The sequence below is a fragment of the Varanus komodoensis genome, unplaced genomic scaffold, assembly GCF_004798865.1.
Source record: "Varanus komodoensis strain SLA01 unplaced genomic scaffold, ASM479886v1 scaffold10, whole genome shotgun sequence".
Taxonomy (NCBI): Eukaryota; Metazoa; Chordata; class Lepidosauria; order Squamata; family Varanidae; genus Varanus; species Varanus komodoensis.
The window spans coordinates 17,122,996-17,150,921 of NW_025335269.1; the positions used below are offsets into that span (position 1 = coordinate 17,122,996).

The 27,926-nt window shown below is 39.0% G+C and overlaps 1 protein-coding gene and 2 long non-coding RNA genes across 4 annotated transcripts in view; 2 read left to right on the top strand and 1 right to left on the bottom strand.

The window, feature by feature from the left end:
• The window catches only part of GOLGA4 (golgin A4), a 72,571-nt gene extending 60,013 nt beyond the window's left edge, over positions 1-12,558 (bottom strand). Inside the window, exons 1-4 of one of the 2 annotated variants that reach the window (XM_044454886.1) lie at positions 12,256-12,558; positions 9,036-9,128; positions 4,531-4,629; positions 257-319 (exon numbers count right to left, since the gene is read on the bottom strand). In XM_044454886.1, the coding sequence (XP_044310821.1) occupies positions 257-319; positions 4,531-4,629; positions 9,036-9,128; positions 12,256-12,345 (345 nt within the window). In that variant the 5' untranslated portion in view covers positions 12,346-12,558. The remainder of the gene's footprint in view (positions 1-256; positions 320-4,530; positions 4,630-9,035; positions 9,129-12,255) is intronic. The other variant, XM_044454895.1, reaches the window with a different exon arrangement.
• LOC123036055 lies at positions 12,521-16,772 on the top strand. Its single transcript, XR_006417080.1, has 2 exons — positions 12,521-12,593; positions 12,779-16,772. It is a non-coding gene; the product is annotated as an uncharacterized LOC123036055 (long non-coding RNA).
• A 3,977-nt stretch (positions 16,773-20,749) lies between these two features.
• Positions 20,750-27,317, top strand: LOC123036051. Its single transcript, XR_006417079.1, has 2 exons — positions 20,750-21,616; positions 26,932-27,317. It is a non-coding gene; the product is annotated as an uncharacterized LOC123036051 (long non-coding RNA).
• Positions 27,318-27,926: the final 609 nt, after the last annotated feature.

Genomic DNA, 27,926 nt, shown 5'->3' on the forward strand with positions numbered 1-27,926 from the left:
AAAAACCCAATTACCTATAAACTTATTTTCCAAAAGTGGTAAAATGGTGTATTTTGTATAGCATTGGATATATCTAGGAAAACATTAAATATTTTAAAGTTGACGAAAATGTATTTCTTAGAGCAGCTTTAAGTTTCCTACACTTTTGAAGATCAAATGTTAAAATATTTGTTTTGTATGTGCTTCAGCAGCAAGATACCACAGTCATAATTTATAAATTAGACAATGACAATAAAGCAGGATGGTTACTACATACCTGCGGTGAAGATGGTTCACTTTCACTATTATTAGTGTTGGGTGTTACTTTCTTAGACACATGCTAAAAGGTAAAGATAAAAAATTAGCAAAACAGTAACAATACAATGCCCTCAGAAGTCTACTTGCATTATGCAAAACAACCCCATGATAACTTTTCAAATTCATTTTTAGTAAATCATTAGTACCTTTACTTTTCAACTGCTTATTAAGTAAGATGTTATCATGCACAGTGAAACAAGCATATTATGATTCAGGCTTCTGTAATATATAGAACTATAAAGCAGCTGTGTTTACATGGGTTAGCACAGTAAGTGAAATAGAGCAAGGTATTTATTAATTTCTTGAAAAATATAGAAATCAACATTTATTCCTGAAGAATAGTCTCAAAAACTAATTAACAAATCACAAATCTGGTTCTCCTCCATGAACAGAAACATCCCTGCCTAGAATATTCTATTCCAGCAAAGGGAAACTGGAAATGCAACTTTGGATTACTGACAGCTCCCTATCTCAACTTCAGAAACAATCAAAATTGCTTGCTTATAAGCAATAATATTGCTGTTAAAAGATAACATTCAAAAACAGTTGAATGAAGTTTAGTAGTTCCATCATTTCAATGCAATTTCAAACATTTCTTTGGCACTTGTACTTTTGAAGTGAGAATATCTTTCAAAATGAAGCCATCAGTAATGCTGCTCTCAAATATGAACTGTTTAGAGATTTTTTAAAAGTTATCTAAGATTCCTCAGATATAGAAAACTGAGGAATAATAACCACGCTAAAACATAGCATAAGCATATAATTATGTCCTACATATATAGAAGCTCATTTTCTATATACACACACTATATACTGACCAAGATCCAAGAAGGTGGGCATACCAACAAGGCTTTCAGCTTGCTGTTTTCATTGGGCAACGATCTGCTATGCCATCTCACAATCAGATTTGAAATGTCTCATGTTCAAATATCATTTAATAGATAGCATAGGGATTGCTATTTGCAAAATACCAGTCCAATATTCTCTTGAAAAGGTTAACCTAGCCATGCAGTACTTTGGATCCTGCCAACATATATACAATTGAAAAATATCATAACTGTTGTTAAAAAAAGGAAAGAACCAGGAGAAATATACTGAGGATTAGAATCACTCTCAGTATCTGACTTTCCTACTTAAACATAACAACCCATCCATTGTTTAATTAATGGGTGTAGTTACGTGTGAGTTGAACAATATTCAGTATAATACTTAAGTTTACTTAGCCATACCTAAGTGTGATAGAATCACAGAATACTATACTCTCTCTATTTATTTATTTATCTCAAATTTCTCTTTCTCATCCAAAGCAATTACAAGAGTTACAGTAGCATGACACAACTTCCTTATGGTTAAAGTCCAGTTTTTGTAATAGATTATGAAATCAGGGATAATCAGGATACGCCCTTCTAATTCCTTAATTATGGTTAAGCAATTGCACCAATTGTGTTTCTACTGCCCTGTCTGGGAAGTGGATATTTACAAAGCATAACAAACTGGTTCAGAAATTATTTCTAGAGAGTGACGAAGAAAATATCCTCTTGCTAATTAGGTTCAGAAAAAATTCTGAATTACTGATCCTAAGTCATATTTCCTATGATGCAAACCTTATTGAACAATACAAAGAATTTGATCCTCAATACTATACTTCTTTGACCTCATCTAACACTTCATGGGATAATAAAGGAGTCAAAGGTGCTTGCAATGAATTTTGAAAAAGAATAGACACACCTGTCCTTTGTATGATTTTAAGTGAAATTGCAAATTTAAGTATTTCAGTATAACAACTGGCAAGTAAAACTAATTAAGACTGTATACCTTCCTTAAAACATCAACAAATAAATCAGTAATAATACATTTTAAGAAAACCACAGTACCTCAATAACTTTTACAAGCAGACAGGATGATTATGCCACATCATTACAGATTGCTACTTTGTATATAATGATGTTGAAAATAAATACCGTAAATTAATATAAGCATAATAAGAATGCATATTATATCATCATGCACTATTCAGCAGGACACTTTCTTGTGAAACCCACTGAAAAGAACAGGAACTGATCAAAATTTCTACTTGGCTCTTTCTCAGTACCCATTACATTTCCATAAAGTTTGCGCAGGAGACCTTTCTGCTACATTGTGCTCATAGTCCATATATTATGCATTACCATATGAATACTATTAATAGTACTAACTCCGTACCCACTTAACAACTCACTGGTGATGTAATCTATATTATTCTCTTGTTTGAAGACTTTGATTCTGTAAGAGGATCCCATCATTCATGCATAAATCTGTCTTAGCTTTTTGTAAACCTATTGGGAAACTGGCTAAGTATGTACCCATCAAGAAAAATAGTTCATCTCCCCCATCAGGGACCCTGTGATTACTTGAAGGCAAGGCACTCACTTTCCACATACAAACTATAAGAGAGTCACTGTGGTGTAGTTAAGAACCCACAACTCAGACTCAGCAGAGTCTCTGCTCAGCCATAGAGCCAATCGGGTGGCTTTGGGCCAGTCACAGATTCTCAGCAAAAGCTCACAGGGCTTTTGTTGTGGAGAGAAGATTTAGAGTAGGTGAAGAATGATGTAAGCTGCTTTGAGTGCCTAAGAAAAAGTTGGATATAAATCTAATAAAATAAAATAAAAATAGAATAGAATATTAAAATTGAAATTAAACAATGGTTGCAATTTTAACAATCCTTACTTGAAAGCAAACACCATCAATGGCAATGGAGCTTACTTCAGAAAAAAAAATGCATTAGTGATTTTAACACACTATTATTCCCTCTTTCAGATTTCTAACATGAGAAACAAACTTGCCCCACAACACACATGCATAAAGGTAAAGGTTTCCCCTTGACATTAAGTCCAGTCATGCCTGACCCTAGGGGGAGGTGCTCATCTCCGTTTCCTAGCCGAGGGAGCCAGCGTTTGTCCCCAGAGAGTCTCCGTGGTCATGTGGCCGGCATGACTAAACACCGAAGTGCACGGAACGCTGTTACCTGCCCACCGAAGTGGTACCTTTTTATCTACTTGCATTTGCATGCTTTCGAACTGCAAGGTGGGCAGGAGCTGGGACGGAGCAATGGGAACTCACCCCGTTGGGCAGATTTGAACCTGCGACATGCATACACGCGGGCAAATTCTAAAGAATTTTGCCCAATCTGCATTCCCATCCAATTTCAGTGTGTGGAACTTCCACTGCTGTGCAATCAATTTAGCCCCAAAGGAAGTATAAAACAGATTCTTGTGTACTATATACAATAAATTCAATAAGTTTCTCTGCAAGCTTTTCATTGAATTAATGTCACTGGATGTCCCAGAATAATATAGTGCATAGCCTACATACTTTGTAATACTTTCTTTTAAAACTTATTATAAATTAAACCTACTACGTAACACCAGCTCAATAATACATCTGCTCCGCAACCACTTTTACTTCTAACAGAGAAAAAGCACTACAAATGCTATATCCAAACACCTTAACACTGCACTCTTCAAAACAGTTTGAAGTTAATGTTACCATAAAATCATATTGCAAGTTGGCCTGAACAATCACTACTTATTTTAGTCTCACTTGACTGATGGAGCAACAACTGAAAATATGAATCTAAATGGACTGTTAAAGCCTCAAGAATGCTTTCTATTTTCAGTCCTCTAGCAATAAAATTCCCTTTACATACGAGAAGGAACCACTGTATGAAAGGGTCTATGCTACCCCTTGTATTCCTGTTCAAGTTCCTTCCAGTTGTCATTGTTCCTTCACTTTTCTCTAATCAGAACTGCTTTGCAGAAATGCAATTGCCTGAAAAAAATCCTCAATGCCCTCAAATATCAGACAAAACTTTTCAAGAAGAACTGTACAACTAAAAGGAAAAAAGCAAGTTGGTAGAGCTATTATGCTTTTAATTTATTTTGACATACCTTTTTTAGAAGAATAAGACACAGCTATACTACAAGAGTATGAGCATTGCTGTAAGTGTTTGAAACAGGTGTCATCAAAGCAATGTTAATTTTATGTTAAATTAAGCTGGTGTTATCAAGTACTCCAACCATGAGTTAATCAAAAATATGCTCTGAGTTTTAGCACAGGGTTAGCAATATGCTGCTCAGTAAGTTTAGTTAGAAATATAAACCAAAAGCAGCACTGGTGTTGCCTTCTAAAATTACTGTATCCTTTTGCCCCAGTCAAATTATCTTTATGCCATACAGAGCAGGGGGGACTCACCACACTCTCACTCTGTGGTTTAAGTTGTTTGGTAGGATCCAAAGCAAAGACAGTATACTCAGAAAGAAAAGCTGGCTCTGATATCATCTCAGCTAGCAGCTGTGTCATTCGATACAAAAAGCAAGAAGATGGGAAAATAAAGTAATGAAGTAAAGCGGGAGGAACACAAAGGCATATTACAATTATATCTCACAAATAAGCTTTGCATAAAGCTTACAAAAACTGCAAAAATATGCAAAATTACTATGAAAAATGTATGAATAGAACACACTGTAGTTTGAATAGAACACTCAAATGAGTCAAAATGGATGCACAGGCACAAGAGGGGAAAAAAGGAAACTGAAGTATATCTTATTTTAGAATTGCATGAACATATTATTGTGTCTTGTCTGTTCATAGTAGTATCTGCTGAACAATTATTGTTGTAGCACTTTAGGGAATTAACAGATAATATGAGAATTAAATCCTCCAGCTTGAATTCAGTAAAGCCATTAGGTTTTTAAAAGACACCAGAAAATTAAATTCTAAAGTTAAAGTGTCTTATATTTGCCATGTATCATTATTCAGATTTCTGCAGTGTTCCTATAAATTCAACTTTTTAAATGCAGTACATCTGGAATAAGCAGTACAAGATTCGGTGCTTAATATTAAAGGCAAGCACATAACTCTGGATGATAGAATGACACATCTATATTCTAAATTATACTTTCAAGATTTTAATTTAGATCACAGAAATATGGGCACACACACATAGAAACAAACTGTGAACTCAGAGAGAGAGAGAGAGAGAGAGAGAGAGAGAGAGAGAGAGAGAGAGAGAATGAGAATCATGCATACTGCTATAAAGCAACAAATTCTTATGGCACCTTAAAGACTGATACATTTATTATGGTATAAACCTTTGTGAACTACAGTCTACACTATTTTTGCTTTAGTAGTGTAAATTGTTAAAAGGATGGGCTTACTTCTGGTTTTTTTCCCCCTTACTGGGATTCAGTTCATGCGCTGCCTTTAGTTTTGCACTATGCATGACACTGCTTTGTGGCCTCATATGTAAACTGTTGTCTAGGAAATTCCATGGAATGTGGAGGGGTAACAGCAGCGACACACTTGATGCTGAATTGAGACTGCTGTATAAAAACAGTATCTGAGGACACACAAGCCCTTGTGAACACCTAAGGACATTTTTGGGTAACAGCCATTAGAGTAATCTGACAGAAAAGCCCTGCAATGAGAAACATGCTGTAAGGTGGTCAGCACAATGTGCATTTTTAAAATCTCTTACAATGAGATTCCATTTGTTTCCAAATGCCACAAGAACTACAAATCAAATTTCATTTTTATTTTAATATGAACACAGTAGAAATGAATGCAGATAACAATACCACATGATCCCTAACCATAGCTCCAGGTAAACATATTCATAAAAATGAATGCATGGAATTTAAACATAGTAATACCAAAAGTCATATATGTAAAAGACAAGAAAAGGGGAGATTTAAATCTGAGGGTAGATTAAATGGTTAGCAGAATATTTGAAATGAATGTATTTTTACCCCAAACAAAACTAACCCCTCTGTGGAGGTTAACTATGGATTAAAACCTTCAAAAGGAGATTAAATGGAGGCAAACATAATACATAGCCAATGTAACATCCATTTAAAGTCACCAACACATAGCTTTTCTAGCTATTAATTCAATCCAGGATTGTAAAAACTTGTTACTTTGGTTTGGATGATGAGTTCAGCCAACCTATTCTGATTTGTATAGCCACTCGTGCTAACAAGTAAGATCTTAAGTAGGAAAATGATCCACCTGGCAGCAGGTAAGACAGGATTTGCTAGAATCTGGCTAACCATTTGATGCATCCAAAAACCCAGGTGACAGTGCATGCTGTATGCAGCTCTCTGGTTTCAATTCGGACACACTTAGTACCCAAGAGGGAACTTTGATAAGAAAAGGGTATCTTGCACAAAGAAACTGATCTGAAAACATTCTTCTTGAGTTGAGCTGAGTAGTTTGTTAACTGCTAGTTGTTCACTGCTCAACTCCCTGCTTTAGAATACTTACAGACACCTCACCTAGGGACTCTAGACACAAACATACAACAGCAGTTCCCACAGAGGTAATCATGGAAAGCAGTGCTCATACTACAGAGTAACACTGCTTAACTGTTTCCCTTCATCTCCCCACATTCCTTTTAGCATATGCACATGCTGTCTGGGTTCTCACAACACAACAAGCCACCATGGGTTGCTACCCATGCTGGAATTGTTTTGTCATGTGAAACCTGATCAATTTCCCCATCATTTGCAGTAGCAGTGTTGTTTTGTCTTGATTGCCATTTTACCATCCACCTCAATATCCTATGGGCTGTTCTAGAGATTGCAGTATCCATGATGAGTTGTCATATTGCCCAAACCTAGACAACCAACCTCAGAACAGGTATGGAAATCAACCTCAGAACTCTATCACAAGAGCAATCAATCAATCAATCACTTTGCTGCTCTTGCTAAACTTTGCTCCTGAGCACCTACAGGCTCAGAAACAATAGCAAAATCTGCCCCCTATTAAGAACTAAAAGGGTTGTGTGGGAGATGAAGATATTGATGTGAAGCAGTATAAATCCCCTCCCCTTTTCACAGAGTACCTTTGGTTCTCTTGACAGGTTACTTTCTGGTAGCTGTCAAGAGGAACCAAAGTAGGTAAAATCCATCTGGAGGCTCTTCCAGACATTGTTAAATAGGCAGCCCCCAGGACACTGCCGAAGCCATAGATTTATTGCTTATATTTATATCTTGCCTTTTTTCCTTCAAGAAACTCAAGGAGGCTTACATAATCTTCTACATAATCCACAATCTTATCCTCACAATTCTCTTTCCTCTAAGCTGAATTACCAGCATTTTTGGGGGGAGTGCTAGGAAGCACCAACTGTCCCATCAAGTTTCATAGTTTACTCCAAAAGGCTAGCACCACAGGAAGCAGCAAAAACCGAGAAAACCCCAGCAGAGATGTGCGGAAGGGTGAGGCTTGCCATTTCAAGGGACAAGACTACCTCCCTGCACAGAAGTTGCTCCAAATTTTGAAGTCTGCCTCACCAATAGAAGGCAGGAAGCATGCCTTTATCAGCTGTCTACAAGTGCTGCTTTGGCACTTTGGGGTACCTGAGACAGGCAGTTGCCTGCTAGCCCCTGGGGAGAGCTGCAAGACTCTCTGCCACTCTTGCCAAGGGGCTGTCGGGATTTTTTACTTGACCATGCCTTATTTTCTTGTCTAAGCCAAGTGTGCTCATTAAATCCTACCATAAGCCATGGTTGAGGTGGTTTGTAACCTACTTGCTCCCCTTTTACAGCATGTATATAGGACTGAGAATTTGAAAGGGCCAGTATGTACAAAGCACAGCAATAATTAATTAAAATGAAAGACCACAATCCAATATAGAACGATATATGCTCAGGATTTTCCAAACGCAAAAATAACAGTTAATATGCAAAACAATGCTTCTCCATAAAACAGACACTGATAACTGCAGCAAAATAAAATTACCTACTGTTTATCACTCATGTTTGAGCTCAAAAGACTAACTTATCTCCACTACCTTTTTCATTTTTAGTTAAAAAAAAAGCAACTTTTAATCCAGGGTATTTGATTGTGTAATTGAGTCTGTCAAATAAAGTTTAGGATTAAAGTTTTCTTAAATGAAGCAACACTTAGTTTTATTGGTATTTTTTAAAAAATCCAAGTTTTAATTTAATTGATTTTGTGGGGGAGGGTTGATTTTCTAATATGCTTCTCCAAAGTTTTTTTTTTTAAAATACCTAGTTTGTCACCTGATCAATTAAAATCAACGAAAAATATGCAAGTTGAATCTATTTCACACATGATTCCTTATATTTCAACATCACCTTGACTAAGGCTAAGAAGCTTCAGGTTCCTTATAATTAAAAAAAAACAGTAAAAAAAAGCCTTCATGGTCTACTTCTTCAACCCAATGTGACAAGTAAACTGGTTTAACTACATCAGTCTAATTATCTCTTGCACTGTTTCATGAAAATTTATTTTTTAAGTCTTGCAATATGATATTAAGCAACCATACAAGAAAGAAAGATCATTCAGCAAACACTTGTTCACCTGTCAAATGGGATTCAAGAAGTATCTTTAAAGTTTTCTGTATAGGGGGGCTTTATAAACTTATAAGATCTGAAGCTTGTTGTCGTGAAAGAAGCTAATATTCAAAGTAACTGACTATGTTGGCATTTTCAACCCTGAGGATTTGGAACTGGAACTTTCAAACTGCCATTCAATACGATTCTCAAGATCCATTGTTTTGCATTATTTATATGTCTTCACAATTGTCTGACATTTTCCCATGTGGTGCATATAGTTAACATACAATTTTAATTCTATTCACTGATTTCTACCATACTTGGTTCTCCTTTTCTTGTTTTCATGATTATTCGGAGGTGCCATCTTCCCCCTTTTCAACAGATAAATTTTCAGCTCACCTCTCTGTTGGGTGTTAAAGTGCCTTCATCATTTTGCTCTAAAGTTGAAGATGTTCTACTTCTGGTTGTTGACGGTGAAGATGTAGAGGGTTCCTGCAAAGGAAATAACAATAATGAACAAAAGCCAGTTGTTTTGCACAAACATAGGCAGCACTGAATATATCCAATCCCATTAGATGAGACAGTACTTGATAATGTATGCCGATTCTGATGATTACATATTTGTATATCAACAGAAGCTTGAAGACATTTTGAACAATAGGTATCAATATGGTTGTGACAACAGGATTTTATTGTTTTCCATGTTTAAATATTCCCATATATTATTTTAGAGCAGAGTTGGTGTCAATTCTGTAGCATTTCAAGATCAAGAGATCCAGTTGTGAACTAAATAAACTAGTTTAAATAACCATTTTAGCATCAGTATCTTGTTTTCATGTTTCCTTTCCAGCTGTGCTAAGTGGTATCACAACACTTTAAAACTGAAGAAAATAATGCCAAAACAAACTGATCAGTGAGTTTATTCAAGAAGATAGTGAATAACAATCTAGTTGTATGGACTGGTCATCATGCATCCTGTCAAAACATCAATTTGGTCTTCCTTGCAAGCAACACTAGGGAGATACCATCTAGATTCTAAAGTATATATAGGAGCTCATACACTGAAACCTTTGCTAGGAAGCCCTTCCTCAGGTGCCACTCTGAGCACATTTCTAAAGCCTTATCAGAACTGATCTACGCATACAGCAGGATAAACTGCTGAGCTGGTAAAGTGGACCAAAAAACAGGCAATCATATTCTATTTTTATTGCTCCACTACATGAAAATCCACCTGCCAACAGAAAACCAGCACAGTAGCCAAAGGGCTGGGTAAAGCCTCTGAGCTCCTCCTGCTATATCAACTTCTTTCTGCCATGATTTTTAGATATAGAATCTGATCAAATAATCTGATCCAATCCATTCACTTTACCACCTCATTTTTCTGCAGGTACACATTACATCTCAGAAAAGAAAGTATGGAACACAAAAGCTTGACCAGTACAAGCCCAGTCACCAAAATACCCTAGACCAGTGATGGTGAACCTTTAAGAGACCGAGTGCCCAAACTGCAACCCAAAACCCACTTATTTATCGCAAACTGCCAACACTGCAATACAACCTGAAAACTGAGGTTTTAGTTTAGAAAAAATGACTCACAGCCAGTCCAAGCAAATCTCTCTCTCTCTCCCCTCTTGGCAGTACACTGACCAGCCATGCGAAAGCTTGGACGAGCTGTGGCTAATGAGTCACGGAACGTGATGACATTGCCTGGTGCTGCTACTCCTTTCCGAGCATGCACATGGCCCCTATGTGCGCTATTATTTGATGCTCAGGTGCTGGGGTGATGCTCGGGCAACTTGGCTCGCATGCCGACAGAAAGGGCTCTGTGTGCCTGCTGTGGCACGCATGCCATAGGTTCACCAAAGTCCTAGACCTTTAGCAGCTAGAGCATGAGTCCTCAAACTATGGCCCGCAGGCCGGATCCAGCTCGCCATGCCCATTCATCCGGCCCACCACAGAGGTTGTGGAGTCACCACGTGTGCATGTGGCAAGGCAGTGGCTTGCTCGTGCAAGATCGTTTTGGACTCACTCGAAGAAAAGGATCTCCTTGCGAGCAAGCTCGCGTGTCTTGCCATGTGCACCCAGCGGTGGCTTGCTCGCAAGGAGATAGTTTTTTCCCAGCGAATCCAAAATGATCTCTTTGCAAGATCATGTTGGTCTCACTGGGAGAAAACGACCTCCACGCACTCCTGTCCCTGCCTCACCACGTGCGTGTGCCCTCCCTGGCCCGGCCTGCACCCCCCGCCCGCACCGCCTTGGTGGCCCGTGCCCATCTCCAGCACCTTTCAACTGGCCCTCTGTTCAAAAAGTTTGAGGACTCCTGAGCTAGAGAATCAAATTACAGTAATGGAATGGGGGCAGTTCACTTCTTGTAATAGCTCTTTAGATACTGCTTTTTAGGAATCTACAGGAAAGAATAATTTGGTTAAGACTGGGAGGGAATCAGGAACAGATACTTGTGGAATAAGGGCCGATACCTTTCCCTCCATAATTTAATTACTATCACAGAAAATGTGCATCCCTTTAAGTTGAATCACTTACAGCAAGTGTTAATATAATGATTTGCCTTGAGTTGATCTATCTCTGCCATGCAATTGAAAGAAAAAAAACTGGCAGGTGGCAGAATGTCTCACACCATGATCACTTTTATACTCTCCAGCCTTAATTAGGCTCAGAGTAGAGCAACTTAAGTAAGTTTGTATAGTGTATGCCTGACTAACCCTTTGAACCTAGCTATGTTAAAGCCTTTCAGCAAATTCTCAAAAAGTTAAGGTTGCTATCTTGCTCCTCAGTAAGAGTTACACTGCCCTAGCCATCTTGTTCAAACCTTGCTAGATTCCCAACAACCGACTGCAGTAACTTGCTTCTTTTTTTCAAATGTTCACTGCTTTTGTCACCAGGGATACATTAAAAACCCCAGGGACTATATTACATTCTCTACAATTATCCATATTTATGAAAAGAGACTATGAGCATTCCATACCCTGACTTTTAAGCATTAGACATTGAAACATACTCTTTACACAAAACAGCTATCAAGAAAAAACCGTATCATTATAGCCACACTCACACAAGCAGAAAAATCCAGTAAATGTGTTGTATTCGAACTTTTTATTAAGATGGGATTATAATGCACACACGCCTTACTTCCAGGTTTATTTAGCCTACAATCCTGCATGCTTTTAGGTGAAACAGACCCACCAACCTCGAGGAACTGAACGATCACCTATAGGATTGCAGTTTTGAACTTGCTACTGATCTCAGTGGCACTTCCTCACGACAAAACACACATGCACTCAGACTGCAGCTGCGAGAAAACAGAGGAACTATTTCACGTTAATCTACTCTCATCCTGTGCCTGAGCACTTGCAGCTGACTCCCCGCTCCGCTCCATCACCTCTGTGGAAGTCTCACCGAGCTGAAGAGGGGCGGGAAATGTTTACATCTTTACGTCAGGACCACGCAGTGCACGAAACCCCCCGCGCCTGCACACATAAAAAGGACCCGCCGCCTTTTCCTTCGACTAGCCAAACCCCCTCTCACACCCGCCCACCGCAAAGACGCCCAAGGAGACGCCTCGGCGCTGAGAGGACTTCCCGGAGACTGAGCCCCGGAGTACCTGGAGTTGTTTCGGGGAACCACCGCTGGGGCTCCGTGAGGCCGGCGAAGCCTGCTCCTCGCTGATTTTCTGCTTCAGCTTCTTGAACATGACGACTGGGCGAGAGCAGCGGCGGAGGGACGTAACCGAGGACGAGGCTGCGGCGGCCGAACGAGGGACTCTCTGCCCTTCTGGGCCTCGGTAGAGGCGGGCGGGCGGGTTCTTCCCGTTACCGCACGAGAGGTTCCCCTAAAGCAGTACGAGGGGGTGTAATGACTGCTGACGCCACCTGCTGCCCTCTCCCCGTCCCCAACAGCCGCTCTCCCTCTTTCCGGAGACCCCCCTTACAAAAGCGGCAGGTAAGCCAGCAGCGGCAGTGCGCATGCGCAGTCAACGTGGAACCAAAGAAAGACAGAGCGGCTACGGTGAGGGGCAAGGTCCAAACTTCGTTCAGGGTTGGCGAGTCTGTTGATTCTTTGTGACTTTCGTTTGCATACATTTTTCCTCAAATGACTGAAAGCTTTTCTGCTCTGACTTTGTACAGGCTTAACTCGGAATTAATCCCATGCAATCTAATGGAACTCATTCCAGGGTTGGCTCGCAAAGATTAGCTTCTTGCGCACTCACCACTTTCTCTGTTAAGTTGTATGATACCCAAAGCTACACTTTCCTGGAATCACTGATTACTCGTAGCGGTGAATTCAGTCCAGAAATAAAGCGACGAATTTCACTAGGATGTATGGCAATGACAAGCATGAATCGAGTGTGGAAAAACAAGAACCATCAGCTTGGCAACCGAGTGCAGATTGGTCCAAGTGATCAATTTTTTTCTATTGCAACCTAGTGTTGTGAAAGTTGGACAATGAAAAAGACAAGAGGAAAATTGACTCATTCAAACTGTGATGTTGGTGGAGGCTTCTGCACATTCCGTGGACAGCGCGGGTGATGAACAAGCATGTGCTAGAGCATATTAAACCAGACACATCCCTGGTCAGCAAGATAACAAAACTGAGACTTGTTATGTGATCAAGCTCATTAGAAAAAGATACAGTGCTTGGAATGCTCAGGGCAAGAGAAAACCAGGTTGCCAAAGAGCAAGATGGTTAGACTCCATCAAAGAGGATGTGAGCCAGAGCATGATTCAGCTGAAAAAGGAAGCATAGGATCAGAAAGTGTGGCGCGATTGGCCCATGGGATCGCTTATAGTCAGGCACAACTGAACAACAACCTAAAACTAACCAAATCCCACAAGCTCTTTTTCTTGGTAGTAAGTAGTAATAGCAATTTATTTATTTAGAAAATTTGTAGGTCATCCATCAATGTCATCTCTGAATGACTTACATTATTTCAAATTCTAAATAAAATAAATTAACTGTTCCACAACTGAGCATAAAACTAACCTATTTAAAATAAATTAAATCTAATACAATTAAAATTACTTTATGTTAAAATATTGGTCAAATAGAAAGGTCTTATACTCCTACAGCTTTCAGTACTGTTTCTCAAATACATAATTAAAATGTGTGAGAAGTATATGCAGCTTGTCCTTAAAACCCAGTTCAGTACAAGTATTCATAAGCTAAAGATCCCAGAGAAACATTTTTAAACACAAATATCATAAGGAAAACCCTCTTTCTTTTAACATGTCTTTTGGTATTTATTTTATTATTTATTATTTGCATTTATATACCACCCTAGTAGCCCAGAGGGCTCTCTGGGTGGTTTACAAACATTAAAACCTACCAATCCTAAACAAATAAATTGGCTATACAAAAGCTGATAATTTATACAAATGTTGATAATTTATACAAAAGCTGATATTAAGGACATATTTTTTGTAAGGAGGGCATCCACTTCTTATTTGCATGAAGATCTCTGGCATTGACACCATTAAGGTCTAGTGATAGTGATATGGGCCTATTTATTTAAAGCATTTACTCAGCTTTTCTGCTAAAGAAGTTCCCTAAGTAGCATATATACCACAAAAAGCAAGATGAACGTAATGCAAAAAGAGAGAGATTGAGAAAGAAGACAAGCAAACTCGGGTATCAGGGTTTTTTTAAGCTAGAAAGATTTTATAAAAGCTGGCTGAAATTGAAACAGATCATGGGTAGGAGAGCCCCCAAAGAATCTGACTTCCTACCAATGGTGAAGGAGTGCCTCCTATAGGATTTGCTGTCATTTTTTCACTTGTTGTAGTTTGATGGAATGGCTTCCAACCAGTGATAAATTGAGAGTTACTGTCAATTTCCCAGTATACTTCAATCCCCTTTATTTCTAGTAATTGTCATAAAAAACGTGATGGGGTAGGATTCATCTTGGTGTTTTGTACCAGTCTTTACTTCTATAATAGCAATTATACTGTTGATCTAGTGGCATTCAAACAGGCTTTCTAAGTGTATTATTTTTGGTTTTAATACTACTAAGTTAGGACTGTGGTGCTGGGTGCTGGTAACAGAAATAACCACTAGATGGCAGTGCATGGGAGGAATATTGTCTGTAATGTGCCATTGTTGTCAATGCAAATCTATTATAGAACAAGGATTAAAGAGTGAGAACCAAATGTACAAGATTGACTAAACAGAAATAGTTTTCACTTTAATAATTTAATGCTTGCAGTAGTGTGTTTTGAAACATAGTGAAATACAATACAGTTAACAATATCAGTGCAGTTTACAGGTGAATCCTGGATTCCTGATTATTGGAAGATGAGATATAAGTTTGGTTCCTCTGCCTTTTATAAATGGGAAAGGCTTTTGATATGTTTGCTCTAGCATAGGAGGTATGTGTAATGTATAAACTGAGCAGCTGCGCAAGCCCTGAAATACTGCTTACGAGTTCTCAACCCCAGGTCCCTTGTTCCGAACCTCATAGAAGCATACCTAAAGCAACCACATTGCTAGCCAGCTTGATGATTCTACATATCAGCAGGTTGGGCCTTTAGTTCTTGTGAAAAATCTTAATCCTTCCTAGCAAATTTTTCCCCTCTCCATATTCAGATTAAAATTACAATCCTGTCTACAGTCAGATAGGAAAGATTAAGGAGTTGCCCCGAGACTGCAGAACTGAAAGGAAGCACATGCTGAGCTGTGTTATTAGCCAAGGGGTCAAACCGTCTTGAAGACTTCATTCCTGCCCCATAGGAAGGAAGCACATTTATCATATTAAAGGTGCTATCCACTGGCCCAAAGAAGCAGCCAGAAAAACCCTACATTCCAACTGTCCTAACCATACAACTAAAGGCAATTCTGCAGAATCTCTATTCCATGAGTTGGCCACAGGATTAAGGGCTCTGAGGCGTGTGCTCGTAGATATGCGACCTTTGTTTTGTTTATACTCAAACCTGTTGCAAGGCAATTTGAGAACCATTAGATTGAAAGGTGGAGTATAAAATCCTCTAAACTAGGATGACAGTGAGATTGTTGAAAAGGACGGAATGCAATAACCAAGTATGTAAAGGATAGCAAAGAAAATGATGGAGGAAAATAAACAGTCAAACAATGTGTCACTAATTCAGAAACGTACTGAATTAGTGGATTTCAAAGGTATGTTGGTGATATAAGTTTCTATAAGTACTCAGATGATGTAATAGGTTGAACTCCAAAAAGCCACGCCTCGGTCTCTAGCCCTTTAAGCTGCTTGCTTTGCTTGGCATTAAAGTCTAGTTGCTCACAATAGTACAACAGAGATTTCATTAGCATTGCTCTGACTGTGATAGTCTGTTTTCATGGAACTGGGGAGTTTTCCTTTCCTGATGGCACAAGGACCATGCACAATGCCCTTGAATGTTCCTTACCAGGCTATTATTTTGAGCAAGAGCAGCAATGCGCCTGACCTCTCATGTTCAGCCAGAGATGAAACATCCACATTCAGGCAGGAATCCTCCTTGCTAGCTCTCTCTACTTCATTATTTCTTAGCACCTATGTAAACAGTAGTACTCTTCTAGCCATGTATTTTAATTATGAACAGTGCTACAATGCTATAAGTTAAGCAATCTATAAAAGCTAAGCCACTTTCTTTGATCTCTGGTTCAGAGTCTTTTTGAGGGGGGATTTTGCTGTTTTTTCTGAACCCGATTGAAGGAGCCCTCACTGTGTAGTGTAAGAGTCTTGCTGCTAAATGTTTTGGAAGTCTAGCTAGCATGTTTGAATATTATTGCAGCAATAAATAATCTCCTTCTTAGTAAACCTGGAGTATCACAGAGTATCACTCTCTAGAAATCATTAAAATTGCTTATTTTGGCATCACCCAAAGACCTTTTTATTCAACCATCATTTTAATAATTAAGGCTTTTTAGATGCGTTTAAGATTTCCACAGTTGCATTTTTTCTTTTTCTTCCTTTTCTTTAGCTATGAAAGTGGCTGCTATGTTGGTCTATTATCTATTGTTTTAATTATTGTATCACTGTATTTTGTATGTCATTTTAATCACTGTAAGCCATCCTGATCTGTACATCAAAAAGGATGGGATATAATTGTTTTAAATAAATACAAATAAATAAATAAACATTTGGCCCCCGGCCAGGGCAACATATGATGATGCAGAGCTAGGTAATTTTTGACTTGGGACTGAATGATCATACTGGGAGGTGGCTTTAGATGGCTGTATATAATTACGTCACCCACTTTACAATGTAGTAAGGCAGCTCTCCCGCATTTGGGGATGGTTCTGCTTATTTTGTTGAGTGGGGTCTTTGACCTCTGCACCCAAATACTTCCCGAATGCAGCCACCGCTAAAGTGCACTTAGAAGTGGCTAATAAGTAAGTTTGGTAAAGTATGGGGCAAGGAGATCTTTGAAAGCAAAGCACTGAGCATCCAGATGCCAGATACACAATTGCAAACCAAGTCAATTTACACTTCACTGGGCACAGCAAAGAAACAGAATTGCAAAGATGTTCTGTATATTATACCTTGTAACACTCCTCCCAATGTCACTTAAAGGAGGATGGAAAAGAAAATGTAAAGCATGTCAAGTTGGAAGTGCTTGTTACTGAATCTCCGCATGGCTAGAAGCCTCAAGAATTGAACTGTAACCAAGCATGACAGCTTGACTTCCAATTAACGATAGTCCATCTCTGAGATGCAGGTTTGAGGACTCTAATTATTGGGTTATCCAGTTTAATCTCTCGTACTGACATAAGGGATATTCTGGATATAAATCTAATCACCAGCATCCTAGGGTGACAGATAATTGGAAGTGTTCCATACACCTTTTATATTTTATGCACTGTTCATGAGAAGGTTCCACAAGGATTCCCAGATGAAGAATCTTAAACTGAATAATATTTTTAATGGGAAAACTCTGCCAAAAGGCTCTGGTGTTCTTTGTATTGGTGAGAAAAGGTTAAGAAGCACTTTGTGTTACAACTTAGACTGGAGAAAGTGACTTAGCGCTATAATCGGTTTGGGAATCCTTTCAATTGGGGTTATTCTAACATTCAGACAGCAAGCCCTTGGGGTCAAGATTAAGTTCCTGGGCTTCCCATAGTCTATCCACAGTTCAGATGATTCATGCTCATGCTGTAGCCTAATGGAAAATATTAAGTTCATTTTATACTTCTCTGTCCCGGGGGTAGCATTCTAATTTTAGTTTTCATTAGTCACTACTGGCTTGCCAAGTGGAATAAAACAAGCTGCAGGTCAGAGGAGAATAATGCATGCGAGAAAATTTCGGGCTTGCGATACTACTGGTCAATTTATCATTTCTGCAAGAACACAGCTTCTTTTTGGCTCAATGCAACTATCAATTTTTTAAAAATAGCTTCTCCCAACTACAACTGGTTCTGCAGTGCTATTGCACTGAGACATGTGAAATAGGTTACATCTCATTATTAAACTGAGCTCTTGTTAAAAGGAATTTGAATGATTTTTTTCCCCACAGAATTCTCTTCAGATAGGAGGAAAATGGCTGTTTTTTCCAGCTGTGTGCCAGTGTTTTATCAATTGTTTTATTGTTCTTGTATTGATGTTATGCTCTGTCATTTAAGATCTTACATTTTATAAATTTTAGTCAATTTATTTATTTAGAATATTTTATCCTGTACAAACCAATTGTCTCAGGATGGCTTACAATATAATATAAACAAATATAAACAATTATCTGTAATAAGATAATTATATCATCTACAATAAGTGAGAAAGCTCAGCTTGGTCTGTTTTTGCTCCATAAGTGTTTGTGAATAAGAAATTGTTACCAGACTTTATAGCCATTTGCTGTGTTTAAGTGATGTTGAAATTTTTAAAATTTAAAAAAATTCTAGGCTAGTGAGGAAAGAAGTTTGGTGCAGGAAACTGACTTAAATATTTGTGTCAATAATAAATTGCATAGGTGAGACATAGCATCTCTCCTTTCTAATAATCAGAATAATTCTTTATAATTCAGAGGCTTGCATACTGTCACAGCCTATGTAGAACATAGGCTGTTATGCTATATACACTTACCTGAAGATAAGATAGATCGCAATCAGTAGTACTTGCTTTCAAGTAAATATGTTTAGGATTAGATTCTACTCAACAGAATTTCTTAACCTCCAAAATAGTACCAAAATAATAGGCTTTAAGAAACAACTAGATGAAGCTGCCATGCTAAATACATTTTCCTTGGACTAAGCACCATTGCACATAACATACAATTCCAAAGTTGCCCCAAAGCCTGCTCATATGCCATGGTAAATTAATATGCAGTCAAGTCTAATGCATCCCTACTTAGTATGCAATCAGCTTTTCATCCTTGGAAGTGTTTAGAATTGTAGTCTTCATAACTGAAACATTTTGTGGGTTCATAGCACCTTCCCACTGTTAGCCCCAAAGAAGAAACTGGGACTGAAAAGGGCACACCAGGAGGCAGGAGCAAAGAATAACTAAGGTTGCCAAAACACACCTGCACTCAGGAAGACCGTGTCACTCAAGCAAGGCTTGCCTGGAACAGGAAGGCCCTTGTACCCCTCCAGGCCCTGTAGGTGCCAGTAGCTAGTCTGATAGTGAGAAACATTCCTTGGTCAGAGAAACCTGTATTTCAGGGATTCACCATATGAGGGAGCTATAGGGCAGCTGCTGCTATCACCTATAGCTGTGTAAGCCTTGGTTGCCGTTAGGCTTTTCTGCTCTGTCTCAGGGTGATTGGACACTTCATTCACCCTCATGTAAAGAAGCAGGAGAACCACCTGCCCCCCAAGGAGGGTGCCTTTAAGTCTCTGGATGAGTCACTCTTTTGGGGCTTGCCCTCTTCCATTTACCAGGCATGCTTAGGGCCAAAACACACCAGCTGGGGCCCATCAAGAGTGAATCTTCCCTTACAGGTAATTTTGAAAAGTAAACTATTCTGGGCAAAAGCATGAGACATGCTCCCAATTTTATCAGTTTATTTAATTTCTATTCTACCCAATAACCAAAGCGCTCTAATTTTGAATTTTGCTCCCACCTTCCTGTTGCCTCAGCTGCTGAAAGTTTAACCAATACTGGATTAAGGAATGCATGCTGTATTATTATTATTATTATTATTATTATTATTATTATTATTATTATTACATTTCTATGCCGCCCCTTGCCGAAACCTCGGGGCGGCTTACAACATGATAAAATACACTGAAATACAATAGTACATAATAAATTACCATTAAATACAAAAATACAAAAAATACATGTACACTGCTAGATGTGCTCTCTTTTCTTCATTCAGTTCATGCTTATTCAACCATGCAAGTGACTTTGCAGAATAAAAATAGATTGCTATCTACCCAATAATGATTTTACTCTAAAGTCAACCACTTATTATCAGCCTTTTTCCATTAATTCACTAATAGCCTTGCCATTTAGATAAGCATTCATAAACACAGTAGTAAAGATGAGCAACACTTGATCTCTTTAAAAAGAGTACACTTCTCTCCTGCAATGCCCAAATGTGCACGCACTGGAACAGTGCACCTTATTTAAAGACTTTAAGGTTGAGTTATTCTTAGCTCTCCCATTTATACTGCACATTCAGAGTTGACCTTAGCCATTTTGCTGTCCAAAATAAATAGCAATGCTGCTGTTTTCAGGTGGTGCTGATTCCACCTTCTGGTTCCGGACCTCCTCCTCAGCAACAGCTAGACACCCTCCTCACTTCCCTTGCTTGCAGCAAGGAGTGGAGGTGGGAAAGGCCTATCAAGACAGTGCTGCATGGAGCACAGAATGTCTTGTGCACCACGGATGTGCTCAGATGGGCAAAAATTACACTCGGTGTGAATGTCATTAATGCTTGCATAAGCTTAAATGGTACATTCTGGATTTCTGTTGTCATGACGTATAGATCCTCATCCAAACTCTAGGTTAGCAACAGAAACCAAATAGCTGAACATGCCAATGTTCATAGTATTTTTCTCTCTGAGGACCGTGGTCAATTCCATCTGCTAATTTGTTCTGATGAACTGCCATCATATATAAATAACTGCTCCGTACTACTAGAGAAAGTTGTTTCTCTAGTAGAACTATAGTTGTTTGATAGGCAGTGTGTGTACTGGTGTGGAGAGGGGACAATCCAAAATACCAGAGGGTGATGGTTTGCTTGTTTGTTGTAGGAAATAGTTCTAAATTCATGATGGATTTCCGACTAGCAAATTCAAGTGTAAGGAACTCCTTCCCATTCTTTGTACTTTCCCCAAATCTAGTAAAAGCATTCCCTCTCTTCTGAACTTCGGAAACTGGAGCATTGTCCATACCAAGAGTAAAGTATCGGGGGCTTTCAAAAAATGCACGTTTTGTGGAAGTTCAGAAAAATATTTAGGAAACCAGATATATGCAGAACAACCCGATTGTAGCTCAGTGACCATGAAGGCTAACTGGATAGGAGACAGGTAATTTGGGTGGGAAGAAAAATGGAAGAAGGTATCATGGAGGAGGGCAAGGCTAAAACATACTGCAACAATGAACAGAAACACTCCAGACTGCTACGTACGTTTATTTATTTATTTATTGCAGGTCCTACGTGTAGTTATTGAATGGTTTTTGCATTAGTTTTTTCTCAGGTAGCATCAAAGAAGTCTACATGATGGTTGATTTTCCCAGTGTGTAATCTCCCCTCAATTCTGACAACTTCCATGACCACTGAAATGTTTAGAAGAATTTCTCTCTGAAAGAAGCAAGATTGGTGCTAGCATTGCAGCTTGACTCTGACTTTCTACCAGTCGTCTCTCTCTGTAGCTTGAGCCTGCCTCCCTTACAACGCTTTCAGCTCTTACATTTCCTGGCGGCCAGCAACCAGTTTTCCAACTGATGTAATGTATGCCAACCTGCCACAGCTCCCACGGAATGACTGACAGGCCCAAAATAGCTCCGGAACACTGTACAGCCAGCCACATCCTCTCCCTCTCCTTCTCTCCTTCCTCACATTGCTGGCACAGTAAGTACAAGAAGAGCCCAAGAGGGTGGGGGTGGGAAACTAGTTTACTTTGTGCCTGCTCACTGGGAAAAGATATAATTGGTTTCCACCAATGTTACATTGATAAAGTAGCACAATAGAAGATGGGCTCACATGTTAGAAAATATCAAATACAGAGATCCCTGCAAAAGAATAATTTGTAGTTCAGCTGCAGCAAAATTTTGGCAATGTGGTCACTTTGTGACATCAACAAAATTACCTAATTGATATACTTCTCCAGCAATATTACCTAATGAAGGTTACTTCTGCAAAGCACTTGGGATTTTATCATTCTATACAAGCTGAGTTATTCAATCTATTCCACTGGAGAGTAATCTTATTTAGGGCACAATCCTATGCCTGTTGAGACAGTTCCACAACTCCCAGTATTGTCTTGCCAGCATTGGTGGTTGGGGAAGGCTGGAAGTTGTAGGACTTTTCTCTGTCGTAACATGTGTAGGATTGCACATTTAATTAATCTATTGTGTTTTTAATCTGTCCAATAATCAGTTCTGTCAATCTGTTTTTTAATCAGTTCAATAATCTGATAATCAGTTCTGTTAATCAGTTTTTTAATCAGTTCAAGGAAAGATTGGACAACCACATGTTGGGGCTTACATAAGTGAAGCCAGCTGGGGTCAGACTAGATGGCCCAGGAGACCCCTTCAGACTTTGTTTCTATAACCTACATTCTCTGGGTGAATTGCAAGCCATTAAAAAGACTGAAATGCTATACACACAGAAGTTAAAATACAATACACATATATGAAATAAAGTATAATACAAAATTGGAGTACGGGTGGCCAGCTGCTGGACTGTTGGCCAAATCCAGTTCATTTAACAATCCAGGCTACTCTGCTAAATTGTAATCAATATGTGATTGAAATTTAAATCAAAGGAAAATGTGTTATGAAAAGTAATTTGTGAGAGCAAAATGTTACACTTTAACTTTTTACCTGCATGTAACATTCCAGATATGTTGAGAGTCATTCCCTATGTAAATACTTACTGCTAGTAGTGCCAATTTTACTCACCTTCCATGAAGTCATTGGATTATGCAGCAAAACGCATTATTTTTTGATAGACTGTATGCTGCCCATTAGCTGAAGCTCTCTGAGGGGTTTATAAGATAAAGCTTAAAACCATAAAATACAATAACAGCCTAATACATTATAAAAGCTCCCAATTTAAATAAATAAAAAGCAAAGTAGAAACCAAGGTAAGCCTTTGCAAAAGCAGATAAAAGGCTTGGCCTTCATATGTGTAGAGCAATGTTTGAGAAAACTGAAGTTAATTTATAAAACTATTTATATACAGCCTTCTGGTCCTTAACAAGATCCCAGGAGGCTTACAATCATGAAGAATATCTTCATACAGTGAAAATGGAGAGCAAGAAAAGCTTAAGAATAATTGCTTAATAAGCAGGATTAAAGGACAGAATTAACACACATTTTGAAAATCCTTAAAAAGCCTGGTGGAACAGAAATGTCTCGGTTGCCCAACTAAGCACCATCAAAGATGAAGCCCACCAAGTTTCCCTTAGAGGAAGGTTCCAAGGCTGGAGTGCTGCTCCTGGAAGTCTCATGTTCCCACCATGAAGCGTGTCTTGTGGTAGATCACAGAGTGAGGCTTCAGATAGGGGAGGGGGCAGATTGTCTGCTTGAGGCCAATCAAGATTTGGTAGGCATTGTAGCTTGGTGGTAAGGTCCATACTTTACATGCAGAGAAGTCCAGATTCAAACCCTTGTATCTCCAGATAAAGCTAGGAAAGAATCGTACATAAAATCCCAGAGAGTTGATGCCAGTCAGTGTTAGCATTACCTAAGATGGATCAATATAAAGCAGCTTCTTAATAGGGCTTTAGTAACAAAACCTTGAATGGGATCCAAAAAGAACCTGGAAACCATTGCTGATTGAACGGAAGTGGTTGATCCAAACAGGGAGCATCAGAAAGTATCCTGGCTGTTGCATTTTATACAAATTGCAGTTTAGTGTTACTCTTAAAGGGTGGCCCATGTTTCTCGAGTTACAGTAATTTAATATGGATGTAACAGAAATATGTGTTACTGTGGGCAGACCTGCCTTTGTCAAGAAGGAATAAATAGGCACAGCAACTAAACTGGGGCAAAGGCACACCTAGCCAAAGCAGCCACTTAGAGACTCGGGTTCAGGGTCAGTGTGGAACACCACAAACTGTAAGCTTTGTCCTTCCAAGGGAGTATAGCTGTGTTTCACTTCCTAAATCAGTTTCACTCCTGCCTCGTCTAGATTAAATTTCAGTTTGTTAACCAATGGCCAGTCAAAGTATCTTTGCAGAAGCTGAGCAAAGAGAAAGTTGGGTATCACAGCATACTTCTGACACCCATCTCAGAATCCCTGGGTGCCTTCTCACAGCATTTTCCTGTAGAACTTGCATAGCATGGGGGAAATAATAGAACCCTGTGGAATCCCATAAGAGAATGGACATACTTCTGACCTATAAGCTCTGAGCACCACTTTCTGAGTGTGCCCAAATATACAGGACCAAATGCTCCATAACATGGTACCTCCAAGCCTCAGAGCAACAAGATGCTCCATAAGAATACCACAGGCAATGTGATCAAAAGCCACTGTATGGTCCAAAACCAAAAAGGGACACACTGCCTCTAGCTAGTGCCTGATGTGATTCTCACCTAAATTTAACTCTTGCCTGGTCTGGATTCTGTGCTGCCTCTGGTTCTAGAATACCCTTTCCTGTGTCTGAGCCTTGCTGTGCTCCTGAACCCATTCAAGCTTCTAGTTTTGCGATATCTGTCTCACCATCTGACACTTGCTGCTGAGGACTTTTTCTCACCCTACCTCCATCACCCTGGTGTCCTGGTCTAGCTAGGTGTGTCTACTGCTAAAATCATAGAGCTGACACTTGCAAGGGAGGTGGGGTGTTTACATCCCAGTTTATTTGGCTGAGTTCTCGCAATGGTGCTGCTACCTCCACATCCTGCATTCCTTACTCATAGTGCACATGACAAGACTTGAAGCAGAATATCCAGCATTTTCATGCCACTTTTTGCTCCTTGTTCTGCATCAACCTACATGGTGAGACTTGTGACCTACTGGCAGGACAAAGAGGTGGCAATATTTCTAGAAGCCTTTCTGCAAACTGGAAATGTGGAAAGACTCATGCAGAGTTCAAGCCTTCCAAACATCCATTTGTTCTGTAGGGTTGCTAGGACTCCCACTGGGTACCCCAGAACTGCTTTGTAGGCCCAGATTAAATTCAAAGCTATCAAAGCTACACTTTTTGAGGTTATGGATTAGTAAGGTACTAATCAACCAAGAGAGTTTCCCTTCTCAAACCAGGCCTAAATCTAGATTGGAAAGGAAAGCCTCCAAGCAGTTGACTATCCTTGGTAATGAAGGTACTAGTTGATGCTTTATCAACTATTTGCATGGCCTTCTAATAAGCACTAGAGTGAGATCCTGAGGGAGGGCCAGCAAATTCCCCTCAGAGACTTTGGATTGGGTGCTGAAGTGCACAGCGCAGAGAATGGAATGCTATTATCAGGGTATATCTTTAAAATATGACAAGAGGCTCCTCTTTTGGGGCTGGTGGTTGCTAAGACAGAATGGGTAGCAAGTAGCTGTTCCTAGTACTGAAAGTAGTGTTGCTTGTAAAGTGAATATTGTAAGGAAATTTGATTTTGACTGTGGAACTTTGTTAGGACTGGGGGGCAGGTGACTGAACTGAGTGTTAACCTGGAGATGCTCCTGCCCTTGGTTCTGCACCTTGCAATGTCTATTTAACTGGTGCATTTCTAAATAAATTATATTCCAACTTCAAGTGTTTTGGCCTCCCAAGGGAAGTCTACAATCCAGCCTTCCTGAAGTGGTCCATTCCAGATATGTAGGATAGGGAAGAAATTGTTTGGTGTAGATTTAAATGAAAACCTATTTAATTCTGCCCTTTCAAACCACTATGGCAATTTAAATTTGGTGGTGCTACAAAATGCAGAATATCCCCAACAAAACATGAATAAAATGTATATACTAGGGAAAATAACTGTTTAAAATGCATTTGTTAGGACTGTTGCCTGCTAAAAGATATGTGCAGTTGGCAAAAATGTGTGCAAAATGCCTTGATTAGGAGAAATGTACACAAAACTGCTTATGAATTTTCATGAACTTTAAAAAAAATCTCAAATTTCAGAACAAACCAAACTTAAGACTGGAGAAATTTTTAAAGTTTGAGATTAAGTTTAGAATAAATGTAAGACTAAGAGAAATTAAAATCTGCAGATTTGCCCATCACTGACTACAACTCCCATCTTCCACAGCCAGCATGGACCATCTTCAGGGGTGGATGTTGTGTTAAACAAAAATAGCAAAAGGGGTGTGTCTATTTTGGGCATACTAGAAAAGTCCCACAGTGGGCCATAGTGTAATTTCAAAAATATAGAACATGTAATTTCAGAATTAAAATAGACATTTTTCTTTTATGATTCACAAGATGCTGTGCATGGGATGAGGTCGTGGCATCTGTGTGGGAGGGAGCACATGTTAAAGATTTGTACTGGGACTTTAGAAGTGATCTCTGAGCCTTGGAAGAAACAGATTGCATTTAGACCCCTTTAAGCATTCAAAGTGTTTGCTCAGCCACTGAGCTAAATTGTGGGCTTTCCATTTCCAGCTTAAGAAGTATTGTTGGTGCTGGATTTTCTGGAATAGCTTGTTTGATCAAGACTGGAAACTAGTAATCTTTTATCATTTAAAAAAAAAAGCAACAACAGTTGGTTTTGTTGATGATATTGCTGCTAGGAAATGAAAGAAATGCTCAGATAGAACTCTTTCATCTCGCTTATTTCTGTTTGTGGAGGAGTTTGGCAATCCAGATGCCTTCTTGGTAGTTTTAAAATCAACATTCAGGACAAAGAACCCCTATCATTTGAAACGAGACACTAGCCTTGCAGCACATAATAACCATTTAAGACCTGCCTCTGAACTGCCACAGAGTTGCTGGATAATTTGTTCTGTCAGGGCATCAGCGGAACATTTACGGGTAGGCAATTATTCCTATTCTTGTCAGGAAAAGCATCACAAGCTACCTTAAGAGAAATGGATTTGATATGGCATGAACCGATTATGCCATAATACATTTAGTAAGCTTTAAGATGACTCTTGTAACGGATCTATAGTGTCACTGCACTTAGAATACTAGTTCTGAGCATCTTGTTTTTGCTGCAATTGATGAAGACGGCTACTTTTCTGGTAACTGTTGTAGAAGTTTTCCTGCTGTGTCCATTTTCTTTCTTTTTATCCAGGGCTTCTGTTTGACAGCATCCATCCAACTGATAGGATGAAAAGCTGCACCTGAAAAACTTCTGCTTCTTGCTCAACTGCTCAGTGCAACAGCCCTTCCACTAGTAATTTGGCAGCAGTTATTGTTGGTGATTAATATCATAAAGTTGGGGTAGGTTCCTCAGATACAAACCTATGCTGACTCAAATACCTGCCAACTTTTCACTCTCCTACCCTCCTCCTGTTCCTGCCAGAACCAGAAAGCGCAGAGCTTGCTTATCTGGGAAAGAGCCAGTTTAACAACTCAGAAGTTAATTTCATCTTCAACCAGTCAGGCCTGAAAAGAGACTTGATGTGAAAATGAAACAAAATTCTTGCATCATCACTTGTAATAAATCCAAGTCCTACCTTTGTGCAATCCTAGTCCTTTTGTATTATGTTCACAGCACTAGAATTCTGAAATGTATTTGCTTGCTTACAGCTTTTTATCCCATCCTTTAATACAAATGGTTCTAGGCTGAGTAACAATACTAATACAATAAGAAGTACTTAAAATAACAGAACAGCACTACATGAACAAGACCAGCAAGTGTTTATCTTTCTTTTATTAACAACAAAATCTTTTGTATGTTTACTCAGAAGCAGGTCTCACTGTGTTCAGTGGGTTTTACTCACATGCAAGTGCAAAAGAGGATTACAGCCTAACTAATTTTATTTCTACCCTATTCATTTCTACCCTGTTTTAATTTGTGGACCCCCAAAATTATGCTCAAGGCAGCTAAAAATAAAATAACATTTTAATTAAAGCACAGCATTAAAAGAAACATTAAATGATAAGGGTGTCCTCTTATCTGAGAAGGCAGTCTTTCAGTAGCCTGGGCTCAAGCATACAGCGATTTATAGGTCATAACAAGCACTTTCAATTTTGCCTGGAAACAGTGAACCAGAGTCATGTGAAGTCATTTTTGTAACTAGCAGCCACTGATAGCCTTCTCCTCCATTAATTTGCCCAATCCCC